Here is an 18656-nt window from a genome sequence, read left to right as displayed (position 1 = left end):
TGCCTATGTCCTGAATGGTACTACCTAGATTTTCTTCTAGGGTTTTTATGGTATTAGGTCTAACATTTAAGTCTCTAATCCATCTTGAATTAATCTTCGTATAAGGAGTAAGGAAAGGATCCAGTTTCAGCTTTCTACTTATGGCTAGCCAATTTTCCCAGCACCATTTATTAAATAGGGAATCCTTTCCCCATTTCTTGTTTTTCTCAGGTTTGTCAAATATCAGATGGTTGTAGATGTGTGGCATTATTTCTGAAGGCTCCGTTCTGTTCCATTGGTCTATATCTCTGTTTTGGTACCAGTACCATGCTGTTTTGGTTACTGTAGCCTTGTAGTATAGTTTGAAGTCAGGTAGCGTGACGCCTCCAGCTTTGTCCTTTTGACTTAGGATTGTCTTGGCAATGTGGGCTCTTTTTTGGTTCCATATGAACTTTAAAGCAGTTTTTTCCAATTCGGTGAAGAAACTCATTGGTAGCTTGATGGGGATGGCATTGAATCTATAAATAACCTTGGGCAGTATGGCCATTTTCACGATATTGATTCTTCCTATCCATGAGCATGGTATGTTCTTCCATTTGTTTGTGTCCTCTTTGATTTCACTGAGCAGTGTATTAACCCAATTTTTCAAATGGAGGCACAAAAATTTAGATTACACACCTAGTAGGCAGCACAGCTGGTTTCCAACCTAGGCAGTCTGTCCTGTACTCTTAACCTTTCATTATGCTGTCTCTCTCAAGTTCAATTGCAACTAAATCATAATGTCTACCTCCTCCATTCTATTTCAGAATCCTGTTTTTGTGAGTTTTGCTTATATGAAACCAATATTAAGTTGATATGAGGTCTCATATTAAGAACAGCACCATCAGGAAATACTAGAGAGGATGTGGAGAAATAGGAATGCTTTTACACTGTTGGTGGGAATGTAAATTAGTTCAACCATTGTGGAAGACAGTGTGGCGATTCCTTGACGATCTAGAACCAGAAATACCATTGACCCAGCAATCCCATTACTGGGTATATGCCCAAAGGATTATAAATCATTCTACTATAAAGACACATGCACATGTATGTTTACTGCAGCACTGTTCACAATAGCAAAGACTTGGAACCAACCCAAATGCCCATCAATGATAGACTGGATAAAGAAAATGTGGCACATATACACCATGAAATACTATGCAGCCGTAAAAAAGGATGAGTTCATGTCCTTTGCAAGGACATGGATGGTGCAGGAAACCATCATCTCAGCAAACTAACACAAGAACAGAAAACCAAATAATGCATATTCTCACTCATAAGTGGGAGTTGAACAATGAGAACACCTGGACACCAGGAGGGGAACTTCACACACCAGGGCCTATTGGGGTGGGATCGCATTAGGAGAAATACCTAATGTACATGACAGGTTGATGGGTGCAGCAAACCACCATGGCACATGTATACCTATGTAACAAACCTGGACATTCTGCACATGTATCCCAGAACTTAAAGTATAATTTTAAAAAAAGAAAATTTTAAAAAAAGAACACCACCATCATACTCACCACTGAATCACTGTTTATCCTGTTATATTGTTCATGAGAACCCAAAGGAAGAACTCTTGTCTGGTCACTATATCAAAAGTATTCTGCTTATCCTTTAACCATTGGTTTGGTTTTGATCTTACAGATATTGACCACCATTTCCTTATTGCATTGACTGTTAGACAATTTACAATGAAGCATGTAATTGCTGCCTCTATGTTATATCACCATATTTATTTCCTTCCTGCTTCCATTCCAACTTCTTGCTGATGCTAGCTTGCTTTATTTGATGAAAGTTGATTTTTGGAACAAAATAGGAATATATAAACACACCTCATTGCATTTTTGTGAGATGGTTATTAATCTTCATACAGATGAGAAAACTGACACTTGGAAACATTTAAATAATGTATCCAAGTATGTAGCATAGTTTAGTTCTTAATATTCTGCTGACTTATGTTTGTGACCTGATTTTCCCCTAGGCTACACAAATTTGAGTAGAGAGATATATTTATAGTCATCATCCAAGGTTTACCCCTGTGAGCCGTGTGACCTCATGCAATCTGTCTGTGCCTGTTTCCTCATCTGTAAAATGGAAATAATAATATACTTGCCACCACGATGGTTGGGCAGATGAAGAGTTAATTTACGTAAGGTGTTTAAAACAGTTCCTGGGACATGCACAGTGTAGCATTACCATCTCTGCCTCCTTCTCCTTTTCTTCCTCCCTCTCTTCCTTCTCTCTCCTTCCTCCACCTCCTTAGCTCTTGCCTCTGTTGTATATGGAGGACCTCCAGCCCCTCTCAGGGGGTCATACTTATTTCTAAGGCTCCCCAGTGAGATCTCACGGGGGCTCACTATCAATTTATGTGCTTCCCCTCTAGCCTACTACACTGGTTTCCAGTTCTGTCAATGCTACTTGAGGGTTTCCCACCCCAGCCTTATGTGCAACCATTGACATTTGTGACTGGGATGCTTTTTTCCAATACCAAAAAACATCCAAATCCTTAAAGTGCGCTATTTGCTGGTGTCCTGGCTAAGACGTTGCTTTCATGTCACAACCATGTCAGTTCTTTCCACCTAAGCTCTGATGTCATACTCCTTCTGCCCAATGTTTCCTGTATCCCCGCGCTCTATGGAATTGAACATCTATATTCATGGGGCTGGACCAAAACCAATACCCTAAGCAGACACCACACATCCCTCTCCCTCCACATGCATCCTCTTCTCCCTCATGCAATATCCCCCCTTCCATTGTTCTCCTTCCATCAACTCCTCTCCCAACCAGTTCACCAGGCACCTGCAGCCATGCATGACTCCCACTTGGGATCAGCAGACAACCTCCTACAGAAGACTTGTTGTTCCCTGTGTTGGTGGGCACACCCCAGGTAGATTACAAATTACTTGGGGTTGGAGAGCATGTCTGAGAATTCCTCACCTTCACAGCACTTAGAGTGAGACTGAGTTTGGAGGCAGCTCACAAGGGGAGTTGCTGATTGACTAGCTTTGATAGCCCATGGCCGAACCAGAATGAGAAACTTCTTTGGGGAGGAAAATATTCATTGTCTCTGGTTTGTCTGTGCCTGGTTCATTGTGTTTAGTCACCCCAGATTGCTCAGGGCCATTCTAGTTTTAGCCCTGAATGTCCTGTGCCCCAGGAAGCCCATCAGCCCTCAACAAACTGGATGGTTGGTCACCTACCACTAGGATTCCCCAGTTTGAAATATGCCCTTTACACTTGAGACAAGATGCTTCATGAATACTCTCATTCCAAACTCTTGCCTCTGTCCTACTGCCTTGGACACACAGGCTTAAATGAGTCATACCATCATTATCTGATTCCCTGTTTCCCCAGCTTGTATCAGGATATATAAATTATTGGTCCACAGTTCCTCCAGACTTAACAGCCTGTTGGAAAAGGTTCTCATCCTCTTCTCTCAGTTTTGTGACCTTCACAATTATTGCTCTTCTTGACATTTTTACTTTTCTTTAACCAGCAAAGGGCCTCGGTAGACACACGTACTTTCAACCACAGGAAGCTGAATTTCAGATATTGCTGGCTTCTGCCTTCTGAAGCCTCATAGAATGATCAGCACTTAGTGCATTTTTTGCTACTGTATTGGATTGTCATTCGTGGAAAGCAACAGCTGAGGAAAGTCCCTGGTACATGAGCTCCTTACACCTTGTTATACTCCCACAGTCATAATTGCTTCTTTCACACTGACATCTTCAACCCTTCCACCAGTACTTGCACCCAGCATGGCCTCACCATCTGCTCATGTGACACTAACATTATGGCCTCCCTCCATGCATTCCTAAATGGAGCTGAGGAAGGCAACAGAGATGGCAAGTGTGCCAGCTGGCACCAGTGACACAAACGTAGACAGTGATAAATCATGTCTCAGGACAGGGAGGAAGAAGGGAGTATGTGGATGGCTAATTGTGTGTCATCATCAGTGTAGTGAGATGGATCTCTCCACTCATGGAGACAGAATCAATGCATGTTGTTTCTGTTCCTGCAGTATGTGCATCAGTTTCCTTTAAAAATATGGTCTCAGGAGAATGTTCAACAGAAAATCAACTAGAAATCAAAATCTGAGTTGTTCTATTTTTGCATCTGTGCATCTCTAAATAGCATTATTGGGGGGACTTTCCAGGGAGTTTGAGGATTGCTTGAAAATGACAGGGAAGGCCAGGCACCGATGGCTCATGCCTGTAATCCCAGCACTTTGGGAGGCTGAGATGGGTGGATCACTTGAGGTCAAGAGTTTGAGACCAGCCTGGTCAACATGATGAACCCTTGTCTCTATTAAAAATACAAAAAATTAGCCGGGTGTGATGGCATGAACCTGTAATCCCAGCTACTGGGGAGGCGGAGGTGGCAGTGAGCCGAGATCCTGTCACTGCACTCCAGCAGTGGAAGACAGAATGAGACCCTGTCTCAAAAAAAAAAAAAAAAGAAAGAAAGAAAGAAAAAGAAAAATGACAGGGAAGAGTTTCTGGCTGCTCGAGGGAAGAGCCAAGGCAAGCCAAGTCATGCTGGGGGGTCAGTTCTGTCACATAAGCTGAAGCTCCCACCTACCACTACTACCCTTTGGGTCTCCAAGGTTCTTTATGTCCTGCAAATTTTTATCAACTTTTTATTCAGTTCTCTCTGAATACTGCTTCCACGATTAAATCAACTAGGCAACTATTCAAGATTTGTTCGATAGATCTCAAATTTAGGCACGTAATGCTTTCTTTGTTGTTGGATCTTCATTGATTTCAGTGCATTTGGTGTTAAGATAGTTCCGTTTTCAGAGTTTCCATTCCCTGTGTTTGTCTTGAGTTCTTTTCCTATATATAAGTTTTTGCTTTCCTTTACATCATTTTCTCCTTTTTTTAGAAAAAGGAAGTGGTAGCACAAAACTACCCATACAATACGATCCTCTTCCCACAAAAGAGGAAGGTAGATGTCATTTTGGTTTTTATTTTTTTGTCCAGAAACCCCCATAGATCTTGCCTATTCCCAAGTAGATATCTCCCAAGAGCTGATGAAGCCAAGAGAGAGAAAACTGTTTCCAGCCACATGGATGAGACACACAAAAATCCCAGATCAGCCCTGTACAGGGGCACAGACAGAACTCCAGAGGCAGAGCCTTAAAACTGTTAGAAGTATGGTGTTATTTCATCTTCAAAACATCAAGTCAACTGGCTAGGTTCCTTTCCATCAGGTCAACTCACTTAACCAGTCAAGCATAAAAGAAACAAACTTTATAGCTTTGATTTTATAAACTAGCTGCAATCAAGAGCACCTATTAGCAGGGGTAGCTTTGGAGTATCTTTCTCAATCTTATAGGAAATTTTCTTTGTTGCTATAAGGAAAATAAACCAATTACTTCAAACAGCAGAGAAGGCTGGCATAAAGGTTGGTGATTTACATGTGGCCCCAATAAACAACTCCATGCATGGAAAAACACATGGAAGTGTCCAGAGATTACTGGACAGTCCAAAGTTATGATTGGAGATCCACATCTCTGGGAGCAGAAAATGCTAGATACTAGAAGAATGTAATCCATAAACAGCCGGAAACAAGTCATATATAAGGGCTAGTGAATGGAGAGATGGTTTATGACCTAACTGGAATAAAAGGAAAGGTGGCAATGGATGTAGTCAAAAGGTAAACACCTTTAGATCAGATGGTTAGAAATTTGTACTTGAAGCTGGGCACAGTGGCTCATGCCTGTATAATCCCAGCACTTTGGAAGGCTGAGGTGGGTAGATCACCTGAGGTCAGGAGTTCGAAACCAGCCTGAACAACATGTTGAAACCCCATCTCTACTAAAAATACAAAAATTAGCCAGGCGTGGTGGTGTACACCTGTAATCTTGGCTACTCAGGGGGCCAAGGCAGGAGAATCACTTGAACCCAGGAGGCGGAGGTTGCAATGAGCCAAGATCATGCCACTGTACTTCAGCCTGTGCAACAGAGCGAGACTCTGTCTCAAAAACAAAACAAAACCAAACAGAAGTTTGTACTTGAGACACATTATAACAGAGATACCAAAGAGGAAAGGCATCAAAAGAGGAGAAATTGGAAGGACAGGGAAGATTCTTAATTCAAATGACCCTTAAAGATAAATGATGCTATCTGCTACTGTAGGGAAGAGTTGCAGAATTACTATCTCAGAAGTAGAGGCTGTGCTGGTTTCAGAGAATGGTTTACAGTGGGGCAGAGGGTAAAGGCTGTGCTTCAATGTTGTGGCTAAAGCAATGGATAGGAAAATGGATGAGAATGCCAAAAATTGCCTCTCTGTGCCGGAGTTTAGCTACTTTGCCTCCCCCCCATCACTCTCCACCTTTTTGTATAAGATGCAGTTTTAGATCCTGATACAACTCAGCTTTTGATTTTTTCCTACAGATTGGGAAATGTGAGTTTCTAGTCCTGGTTTTAACACTAACCAGCTGTGTGGCCTTGGATTAGTCATTCCAGGGCTGAAATAAGAACTTCAGGCTTCTTAAGCCCTGAAAAGATTATGATTTCCCTTCACTGCCTTATATGTACTTCAAAATACAAACAACTTTAAGCCATAGGTATCTGAAGATGTCCTACCAAGTTCTAGTGTTTTTTGCATAACTTTGATACCTTTCAACAAATCAACATTTAAAAATACATTTTCTTCATTTTAGTTTCCCTGTTTTGTTAATGCTCAATCTAAGCACATGTTTAGTCTAATTTTTGGATAATCAGGCAGTGGTCAGTTCCACTTTCCTCATCTATGAACTAAAGGTGTCAGACGGGAAGAACTCTAAGATCTCCCCCAGCTTAAGTTTCTGTAATTTCATGACCTCAGATGTATTTTCTGCCTGACTTTATCACCATCTTGGCATTGGTGATTTCCAAATATGAATGGGAAAAAATGTTACCTTTCCACATCCCCTCAATTCCACATACCTGCTAAAAACTATAAACTTCGGTGTGTATCTAGGACATCTGAGTCAAAACAAAAGGATAACTGTGTCTTTTTTTTCAATGTCTAAATCTTACAAAGGGTATATTTCTATAATAAGATACGATCATCAGCAAAGTCCTTGACTTACTGGCAGAAACCATTTTGGAAAAACATAAAAGTTGTGACTGATATAGGATAACCTGCCAATAACTTAGGGTATCGAAATTTCCCTTGACCCATCTAGGATTTAGCTTTCCTGCTAATTTCCTCATTTGTCCATTCCTTCGTTTACTCATGATTTACCTACCTTTCATATTTCATAAGGTGAGTCTACCTGTAATATTGTATGAAATTGCTCATGAACAGTTCTCACATCTATGTCTTGACAACTCTCTTGCCACTGCCTTTTGACTTTTCACCTCTGTCCTAAATGGCTATAGTGCCTTGGTTCCCATGCATACTCTGAGACTCTGAGAGGGTGGCAGCAGAGGCTGAAGCTCTCTACAAGCCTGGCTGGGATCTGCCTTTCAGATGGGAGCTGCTCATTATTTGCTGCAAGGTTTATAGAACAGATGTTACAAGGCAGACAAGCAAGCACACACTCCCAGAGCACGCTGCGCCAGGCACGCACACACTCGCCAATACCAATATCAGGAGAGCCGCTGCTGGGGTGATGGAGGGAGTGTGCTCTGAGGGGCAAGGGCTGCTCCGAAGCCCTGCTAATGTCTCTGTGTGGCCATGCTGTATTTTCAGCTTGTCATCATGGCTGGGACAGTGCTGCTTGCCTACTACTTCGAATGCACTGACACTTTTCAGGTGCATATCCAAGGATTCTTCTGTCAGGACGGAGACTTAATGAAGCCTTACCCAGGGACAGAAGAAGAAAGCTTCATCACCCCTCTGGTGCTCTATTGTGTGCTGGCTGCCACCCCAACTGCTATTGTAAGTACAGAAATAGACTTTCCTCTTTATTGTCAGATACCCAAGAATATTTCCTGTCTGCTTTTTCTCCTCTTTCTTCTCTTCCTCAGCATTCACCAGCAGCTTTATCAGTGGCATCCTATTTCAGCCAAAACAGAGTGAATGGAGCTCTGCAGAAAAGCTCATTAAAATGGGTCTTGTCTTATATAGGTGGCTTTGGTTTTTCAGTATCTGAATTTTAAAACGACAGTTTTTTTTAAAAGCATGTGAGAATGTTATAAATCAACAGGTATGACTGTAATGTGTTAAGAACAGCTATTGTCCTCTTGAAAAAATATGCTATGAGTTGCATGTATTCAAAAGAGATTCTGAATGTAAGTGCTGGCAGTGATATAACGACTGGAATTAGAGTAGAATAGAATCCCTCAGGCCGGTATCTCCTGCTGTTCTCATTGAACTTCCAGAGAGGCCGGAGATGAGATAAATTGCTTAACCTGAAGTTTGCTATGATTCATCCTTGAGGGCTCTGGCTCTGTTCACATTGTATCACATTAAATTAAGTTGCAACTTTACCTTCATTTATTTCATTTTCTCTTCCATGAAGCAAAAAGTTGGCCACACAGTCCTCTAGGGAGATTGCTTACCAGCATAAAGTTTGCAGATCTGTGTTACCTGGTCAAGCGATTTAACACTTAGACATTTTAATTTTTATTTTAAAAATGATATTTGGGGGAGTTTTAAATTAAGTGTTTCTGCCTAAATATGCCATAAGGTTAGATTAGTCAGGATGTGATCTTAGTTCCCATTCCCCTCCTTCTCTTCTGACAGCTGACTCCCCCAACTCTCCCTCCTCCCCTACCTGCCCTCTACTTGGCAGTAATAAAAATACTGACTGGTGTGCCGAGGAATACAGCAATTGCTCAGATACTCAGTTCAAATATTGTTTTTCTGTGCCAATGTTTTGCTTCCTTTCGGATGAGAAATGGAAGATTTTTGAAGATAAATAATACGGGCATAGTAAATTCTTTTGGCTCATTGATCCCAGGCTCTACAAAGCTCTCCCTTAAATGATAAGACTGCTATAAGGACTAAGATCAGCATTGATGAGCCACAACATGATGTATCAGAGGGGCTAAGAAACACAAGCTTTGCTGCGCAGCATACCCGGATTCACATCCTGGCTTTGGGCAAGTCACCTCACTCTTCTCTCCCATGTAAAATAAGGACAACTGAATGCTTACCTCATGCGTTGTTGTGGGGCTTAGAAATGACTTAGCACAGTGCCTGGCATTTATGAAGTGGTCAGGAGTTGGGAAACCAAAATCCTGGCTGGAACTGCTCTTTGCCCTCTTTGGAATCACAAACCAACTTCCTACTTCTGAAAGGAATGAAATTCCACTGAGAACCCTCATTAAGACCTCTTCTCTTCTCCCCAGTTCTACAGCCAAGGGAGATATGCCCATTCCCCAGAGGAAGGTTGATGTCTGTACACCTCTTACCAGCCTACAGAATAAGAGAAAGCACAGAAGACACTTTTTCATGTACCTCACAATGTGACACACTCCACACCCCATGTAAAACTAGGAGGTCAGACTGGGTTCTGTCTGGTATGGTTTCATGGTGGCTCTACCTGGAGGCCGCGGACTCAGTCTAGAATTGGGTCCTGGTTTCTTCCTGTCTCATAAGCATATCATTTTCCTGTGTATTCAGACAGGCAGCCTTGAGTGATCCATTGACTTACTAACATATTTCCTCTCTTCTTCCCAGTCCCAGGAAATTTCATTTATCATTGCCTAAGTTCTCCTTTACTTTTTATAATTATAGAGATTGTTTTACATTTTTAAAAATGTAGGAAAAACAAAGGAAATGGATTAATAAAAATTGTGAGCAGCAAGTTAGAATCAGAAAATAGAATTAATAAATTAAATGTACATCTGCCTGGCTAATCTATTCATAGAAAGGCAGACATACAAATACAGTTAAGAAAACATATACTTAAAAGCAAAAATAAATAAAAATATAAACTTAAGACTTGTTTAAGTTGTATGTACAATTCTGTGCCAATAAATGCTTATATCTCAATAATAGCGATGCCTTATATCAAAAATTTTTAAAAAACATGTAGCAAAGCTGAATATATGAATGCCAACAGAATAAAATTTTAAACATGCCAAAATTTATCTCAAAAAATAGTACTCAGGACACATAGCTGTGGAATAGTTTTCCTCAAACATTTGAGGAATAAAAAAATCTCAAACTATATAAAATGTTTCAAGGCCTCTTCATAAATGAAAAACTTTTCCATGCATATTACAAACAAGAAAAATATGGGTGTCAAGAACTTGGAAAGTGAGTCTACATAAATACCCACAAAAGCACCCCAAACAGTAACAACAATCTCACTTAGCAGTGTTGATGCAAGCATATAGAAACAAGCTGGTAGATTTGCCTACATATGAATAAAAATTTCTATCGGAAGTAAAGACTGCAAAAAAGTTTGCCACATAGGAGACTCAAATGTAAATACCCTTAATACTAAAAAAGATGAGCTTCCCAAAATCAAAATGAGAGAGGACAAGAATAGACAACTAACAACCAGCAATCAACAGACTATGTGCAGATAAATATTTCCAAACTCATCAGGAGGATCATTTTTTAAAGGATACAGCATTTTTCTCATATAAAATTGGCAAATGTTTTCAAGGAACTTAGTCTATGTTGATGAATGTAGAGACTTTCCTGTAATACTAGTCAAAGCATAAACTAATATTTTCTTTCTGAAGAGTAGTTTGTTTAAACTTCAGACCCAGTCATTAATTACATTTTCTAGATTTATAAAAATACAAAGATTTGTATATAGGGATGTTCATGTCAGTAAGAGTTTTAATAATGAGAAACTTGGAACCAGCTACATATGCAATCCCAGAAGATTGGTTTAATACATTATGTGCCAGCCATGTTTTTGAAACACCTTAAGTAGTGATGGAACATGTTTGTAATTTAGTATTAGGATTTTTAAGGCCAAAAAATTGTATACAGTATCGTGGGTAAGATCTTTTTCTCTTCCATAAGATAATCTGACCTCATAATTTTCTGCCTGTTTCCCTAGAAAAAGATAATATGTATCAATTATATCACTAGGTAAAATTGAGCCCTTCTTGGTGAATTGCATCTATTGTTATAACCTGAGAGACTGCTTCTGCTATGACTTCCAGTAACAGTGACTCTGGTAACTTGGCATATCTACTGTGGGACCCTGGAAACTATGCCTATGGAGTTGTTACATCATATATTGACTCCTATAGGGTATGTGGCTTTTCAGCCAGGGTAACTCCTACATCCTCTGAAATGTATGTAGCCTCCACGCACCTGAGCTGTATTGCTCTGCTGGACCACTGCAAGGACAGACCACTGCAAGGACATGTGCTAAAGATAAATAGGTAATGCTACCCTGCCGGCAAGTTGTGGTTTCTTCCAAGTGGACCAGCACCAAATGTAGTCTGTGGGTCTGAATATTTAATAGATCCTAAAAAGATACGTTGTAGATAATGCAAGTATAATCCCAAATTTATAATTATTAAAAGGAATAGAAACTAAACATTTTCAACTATTATTTCTGAATGGTAATGTTAGTTTTTCTTCATTTATACTTTTATATATTTCTTTCCAAATTCTACATGAATGCATATTATTTTTAAACCAAAGACATACCTCCAAAACAAATTTTATAGTCTACTTATTTTGGCAATAATTACAAAATGACCAACCTTTAATAAGCCTTGAAAATGGCAATTCTAATAAAAACGCACATCACCAGAACTTTACAAAGAATTTTCTCTTCACCTATCAAGTGATAAGTCTTCTTTCATGTTAAGATTTTCAGCGGAAGCTCTTCTCCAGGCTACAGCTTTTGATCTTATCTCTTCCATTAATTCATTTTCCCCAAATGACACTAATTGAAATGTAGAACAACTGCTCCCATGGAAGTCAAGGTGATACGGTCTGTGGACACAGCATTAAGCACCTACACTTCTACTCTAGTTCTCAATTAGGAAACCCTGATTCGATTTTTCATTGCTTTGCTTCTCTGGGTGACAAATATGACTGATAATACTGACAAACCCCCAAATATATTCCATCAGTGATGTTCACAAGAATAACATCTTTTAATATACTTATATTGTGCGGGGATGACCTAATTTATCCTCAGAACTGCCAAAGAACATAGAGAAAGTGTGTGATCCAATTTCTTTCATTTTGAGTTGAGACTGTTGAGACTGAAGTTGGTTAGATGAGTTGCTGAAGGTTCCACCTAGTTCTGTGCATGATTAGACAGCCACTCATTTGGTTCCACTTATTTTCCTCACAAATGAGTGGCATTGCTAGGAACCAGGGTTGATTGCAGCTGACAGGTCAATGGCAAAGAGCAGCATGGCCTTCCTACCCTGCTAATGGTGCTTGATTTTCCCTCAAGACCTAAAAATACATGAACATCAGCAAGATAGAAAACAGAAGAACTTTTCTGATAATACTCAGGGAAGTTTCGTGGGAACAGTTTCCTGGGAACAAGGAGCTGCATTCACTTCTCCTGTCCCATCTTGGTGAGGTATGACCTCTTGCAGCTCCCAAGTGCCCACCTCAGCACACACCCCTGCTTCTGAGTATGCATCCTCCACTCTCCTCACAATGTAGTCATCTTTTCCCAGGTTTGATAAGACTAGAGAGTCAGGTCTCATTTCACAGCTCTGCTCCCAGTAACTGTGTGACCTCTGATAAGTCATGTTCCCTCTGTGGGTTCAGTTTCCTCATCTGTACCTAAAAGAAAGGATTAGGCTAAATGATCTCTAAGAACCTACCAGTTCCCGGATTCCATGAAAACTGAAAAAGGAACATTCTGATCGGAAGCTAACATTTGGAGCCTTCCGAACTCCCGAGTCACGACTTTCTTTCTGGAGTTTGATTTTGCACCTCTGTGCTGGATTAAGTGTTTCACAGAACTGCACAGTTGTTTATTCCTTCTTAAAACCATTTTCTGTTCTCTATGGAGTATAATGAAGTCGTAACTCTTCTCGGATGATCTGTGAGACACTAATATCAAATCTCAAAAGTGTAGCTCAATGTGGACTTGTCTGTCCTTGGTTTTCTGTGCACCCTCAAGCACATTAACCATGGAAGAACCTAGCACTCTACAGTGCTGCGTGTCTGCAGATGGGCATTAATGACCCCCATTCACCACTGCAGGGGTGCACAAGAAATGCTTGAGGGGAAAGACTCTGCTGTATTTTCAACCTGTCATTTCCTATTTCTCCTTTTGTGCTTTGCTGTCAGAAAAGATCAGCATCATATTGAGACACGGCCACATGGGATCAACTGCAAAAGGCCAAGGCCACTGCTGTCCCAGATCTTCAGGAAGGGTTAGAGCATGGGAGATTGACTGTGTCCCCGTTTAGCCCAAAGTGACAACCTATGCTTGAAAGAAATCTGCAGGGTATGTTCTGACCACCTGGAAACCCTAGCTAACTACTGCCTCGGGCCTTCTGAATAAACTCATACACTCAGAGTCAAAGGAAGAGAGCCTGTTTGGATAAGAGGATTTACTCAGCAGAGAATCTGATTTACCCTCATTTTATCTCAGCCCCAGCAGCACAAGGCATGAAAAAAATGGCTATTAAACCTTTTTTCTTGGCCTCACAACGAAGTGACAGGGGAGTATTTAGTATTGAATCAGCAGAACGTTTGACTTCCAGCCCAAGGATTGAAATAGCTCACATTTTGTATGCAAGTGTGCACGCATGCATTACAAGACTCATCTAGAATTTCCTAGGAAAGGAAGAGACAAACACAACTTGATAGAAAGGCACAATTTGGAGGAAATTGTGAATCTTCATTTGGGGGTTTCTGGGCTGTAAGCTTTTCCAGCAAATGTAAAAACCCAGAGCACAGTGCAGATCACAAAGTGGGCTCTCAATAATGCAAGCCTGTTGGCTGGCTGACGAGGGGTGCAGCTGCCGAAGCAAAGGAGACATTGTAGGGTCTTGTACTTCCTCATAATCTGCCTTTTCCAGGCTCTGAACAACCTCATCTGTTGAAACTCTTTATAACATTTTATAATTCACATCTTTTTCCCTTTTGTACATTATCACATGACTTCCTTTTTTGAAAAAAAAAAAAAATTCACCATGACTACATTTTCTTTGTTGCTAATACATTCAGTGTTTATAATTTACATTTTTCTAGAAAAGATTTCTAGATATGCTCATTAATTATTGTGGATTTTTTAAAAAACTTAAATCCACTTTCTCTCCATATGCAGATGACTGCTCCAAATCTCCTTTAGTGATTGTTTTTCTTTTTTTTTTTTTTTTATTATTATACTTTAAGTTCTAGGGTACATGTGCATAGCGTGCTTTTCTTCTGACATCATTCCACCAAGAGATATGCTTTCCATCTTCAATATACCCCTCCTAATAATTGACGACTAGATGATTATGTTAAGCAACTTGACAATTTGTTTCTTGGAAAGAATATTGTTTGCCTAAAAATATGTGATTTTCAATGCATTTTACTTTTTACTGAAAGCAGTATTTTAGCTAACTCATTTTAAATTCCCATTTCTCTTGTATTCACTGTTCAGAAAAAAAAAGATATAAGAGAACATTGTGCTTTGGAAATATATGATACCGCCTTGGTGCTGTATTTTATATCAAGTGTCAACTAAAGACACCTTCTGAATGGGTGGATGTGGCCTCTGGAGTAAGACCAGTAGAGAGGCTTCAGTTTACAAGAACACTTATTATCCCATTTACTGAACTATTTTCAGAATCATCCAAACAGCCTCAGTTCCATTTAAGCCTTGAGCTTTGAAACGCATAGGAAGTGTCTAGAGCTGAATTGCATCAATGTGTAATAAAGCAGAAGTCAGGAGCTCTTGAACTAGCCAAAGCTCAGCAAGTAAGGGGACAGGAAGCTCTCTGCAGATCTGGGGTTATCAATGTGACAGCACTCATCAGGAAAGATTAAAGCAGAGCATGGAGACATTGGCAGTTAGGACTAGCAGCAGGGTCTATAGGTTGAAAATCTCCTGGGTGACTTTTAAACAAAATTTAAAACAAAAACAATTTCTGCCTTCTTGGAGATGCTTATTACTATTGAAGCCTTTCAGGGAGAATATTAGAAGTCTCTAAAAATCCATAAGACTGAGAGCCCTGAAACTACTTAGAGATTAATATTGGGGAGTATATAAAGAACTCTCTCCTCTTCCTCAGAGTGTTAGAATATCCAGGGTGTGGTCAAAATTTGATCACCAGCCTCTGCTGTCGTTTAAGAACCCAAAGTGACAGAGATATCAGGAAATGTGATGACTCTGGGGTGAGCTGTGTCTACTTTGCTTTCAGGGAAGGTAACTTGGTGTGAGGGTAAAGGCCCATGGGATTGTAGAAGGAAATTATGGCTGAAGGAAGAAGCAATTCAAGAAATCATGCTTGCCTTGGAAAGCATAACTGACTGAACTGAGATTGAAGCCCAGTTATGTGAATTCAGTTTCCCTTAACAAGCCCTCTCTTTTTAGCTCCTATCATAATGGCAAAGATGTTGGAAGTAAAAAAAAGCGCCTTAGGGATCCTGTAGTAAAACTTCTTCATTTTACAGATGAGAAACTGACACCCAAACAGGTCAAGCAACTAGTCCAAAATTAAACACCTGGTTAGGGCAGAGCCGAGCTAGAATTACACTATATTTCCTTACTCCAGGACTAGGCACAGTGATTTCTTTCTCTTGTTTCAACACACAGTCTTGCCTGGGTAGGTGACCAAGTACAAACAGAAAACAGGATATGTATATATTGCTTTTACATTCACTTTTTAATTATCTCAACAACTATGTAATATAGTCACTATGTTCATATTCGAATCATTAAAAAAACAAAAACTGAACCTCAAAAAGTTTCCATTACTTACCCAAAGTCACACATCAATAAATGAAAGAGCCGAGATTTCAACTCCAAAGCCTGCATTCAGGAAACAGCAAAAACGTCGATATTGCCCAGTACTAGAGCTACAACTAGCATATGTATGACCTCAAAGATATGTATTCCGGGAATTCTAAATACCCTTTTAAATTGCAACTACATATAACATGCAATGAAATTTCCTTACAATATAAAATCATAATGTATCTTTCAATGACTAGTTTTTTCCACAGACTGTTTATATTCTGAAATCTAAAAACTTCCTCTAAATTTTTTATATTTATATCAGTTATTTATTGCATACCACATATTTTTTAAAATATTTGTGAAGAAGAGGGATGGAGCAAGATGGTGGAATAGTACTATCCAGTATTCATACCCCTTCCAACTGAAATATCAACTTGAACAACTATCCATGCACTAAAATATTAACGCCTTCACAAGAGCTAAGGAAACCAGGTGAGAGATCAGGGTAACTGGTTGAAGCACAATAATAATAAAAGTTGCATTGAAAATGGTAGAAAGGAGAGTTATATATTACCTGCACCACCCCTCCCCCAACCATCACAACACTAAGAGAGACACTATCCACTTGGGGTAAAGAGAGAGGAGTATGAGAACAGGACTTTGCCTTAGACCCCAACCCTGGGCCCACTACAGTAAAATCCATCATCAGGCAGGCTGGCAGGCACCCACAGTCCCTGACTCCAGAGTAGTACCCATAAACTGAGTCCCAGTGCTGGGTGGGACCATGTAGTCCCAGACTTCAATCCTGAGAGGCAGATTTGATCTCTGAATTCTACTACCACTGGCTTTACTTCAGTGTCTATAGGATCTGGACAGGCCTAAGCAGCCCCAGGTTTTGGGCACACCCCACCCCTGCAGTGACCCTGAGATTCAGAACCAAGCTCAGTGGCCTGCCCAAACTCTCTGAATGGGCTGTCAAAGAACTTATCCAGACAAAGCCAATTTGCAAAGACTGGAATAAGTACCTACTTCTACAAATGTGTATATATCAATACACAGCCCCAAGAACAATCAGTATAACATGACATCACCAAGGGGACAAAATAAAATACTGCTAACTGACCCTAAAGAAATAGAGATGTTTCAACTCGCTGACAAGGAATTCAGAATAACTGATTTTTAAGGAAGTTCAATGAACTTCAAGAAAATACAGAAGAACAATGCAAGTAAATGAGGAAAACAATAAGTGAACAGAATGAGAAATTTAACATTATATTGGACATTACATTTAGCATTATATAATTATAAAGGGGTTAATTCAGTAAGAGAATATAACAATTGTAAATACATATGTACCCAGCACTGGGGCATGCAAATATGCAAAGCAAAAAATTGTTAGAGCCAGAGAGACAGACCTCAATGCAAAAATAGCTGGAGATTTCACCACCCCACTTTCAGCATTGGATAGATAGTCCAGACAGAAAATCAATAAAGGAACATTGATTTCAATATGTACTATAGACCAAATGGACTTGATATTTGCAAAACATTTCACCCAATGGCTACACAATACACATTCTCTTCCTTAGCACATAGATTATTCTCAAGGACAGGTGATATCTTAGTACATTAAAAAGTCTTACATTCAAAAAAATTGAAATCATATCAAGTATATTATCTGACCACAATGGAATAAAACTAGAAATCAATAATAAGAGGAATGTTGGAAACTATAAAAACACATGGAAATTAAACAATATGCTCCTGAATGACCAGTGGATCAATGAATAAGAAGGAAGTTAAGAAATATCATGAATCAAATGAAAATAGAAACACAACATACCAAAATATATGGAATCGAGTAAAAGCAGTACTAGGAGGGAATTTTATAGCAATAAACCCCTACAGCAAAAAGGTAGAAAAACATCAAACAAACAATCTAATGATACATCTGAAAGAACTAGAGAAACAAGGGCAAACCAAACCCAAAATTATGAGAAGAAATAATAAAGATCAGAGCAGAAATAAATGAAATATATAAAACAATACAAAAGATCGATGAAATGAAATGTTGGTTTTTTTAAAAAGATAATTGACAAACATTTAGCCAGACCAGACAAAAACAGATGACTCAAATAAAATCAGAGATGAAAAAGGAGACATTGCAACTGATACCACAGAAATTAGAAAGATGCTTAGAGACTACTATGAGCAGCTATAGGCCAATAAATTGCAAAACCTAGAGAAAATGGATAAACTCTAGACATATAAAACTTACCAAGATTGAACCATGAAGAAATCCAAAACTTGAATAGATCAATAACAAGTAATAAGATCGAAGTCATAATAAAAAGTTTTTCGGCAAAGAAAAACCCAGGACCTGATGGTTTCACTATTGAATTTTACCAAACATTTAAAGAAGAACTAATAACAATTCTACTCAAACTGTTCTGCAAAATAAAGGAGCAAAGAATACTTCCAAACTTACTCTATGAGGCCGCTATTGCCCTTATACCAAAACCAGACAAAGACACATCAAAAAAAGGAAAAGTACAGGCCAATATCCCTAATGAACAAGAGTGCAAAAATCTTCAACAGAATACTGGCAAACAGAATTCAACAACATATTAAAAAGATCATTTATCATAGCCAAGTGGGATTTATGCCAAGGATGCAAGGATTGTTCAACATATTCAAATCAATCAATGGGATACATCATATCATCAGAATGAAGAAAAAAATGATCATTTCCATTAATGCTGAAAAAAGTATTTGATAAAATTCAGCATCCTTTCATAATAAAAACCTCATAAAACTGAGTATAGAAGGAGTGTACCTCAACACAATA

General features: G+C 39.3%; 1 protein-coding gene across 3 annotated transcripts in view; it reads left to right on the top strand.

Annotated features, from left to right (window-relative positions):
• PLPPR1 (phospholipid phosphatase related 1) overlaps positions 1 to 18656 on the top strand; it is a 312263-nt gene that overhangs the window by 250307 nt on the left and 43300 nt on the right. For all 3 annotated transcript variants that reach the window (XM_023201405.3, XM_023201411.2, XM_023201415.1), the window contains one exon: positions 7708 to 7896. In XM_023201405.3, coding sequence (XP_023057173.1) covers positions 7708 to 7896 — 189 coding nt within the window. The remainder of the gene's footprint in view (positions 1 to 7707; positions 7897 to 18656) is intronic.

Source organism: Piliocolobus tephrosceles, chromosome 14 (genome assembly GCF_002776525.5).
Source record: "Piliocolobus tephrosceles isolate RC106 chromosome 14, ASM277652v3, whole genome shotgun sequence".
NCBI lineage: Eukaryota > Metazoa > Chordata > Mammalia > Primates > Cercopithecidae > Piliocolobus > Piliocolobus tephrosceles.
This window is presented reverse-complemented; position numbering and strand designations above follow the sequence as displayed.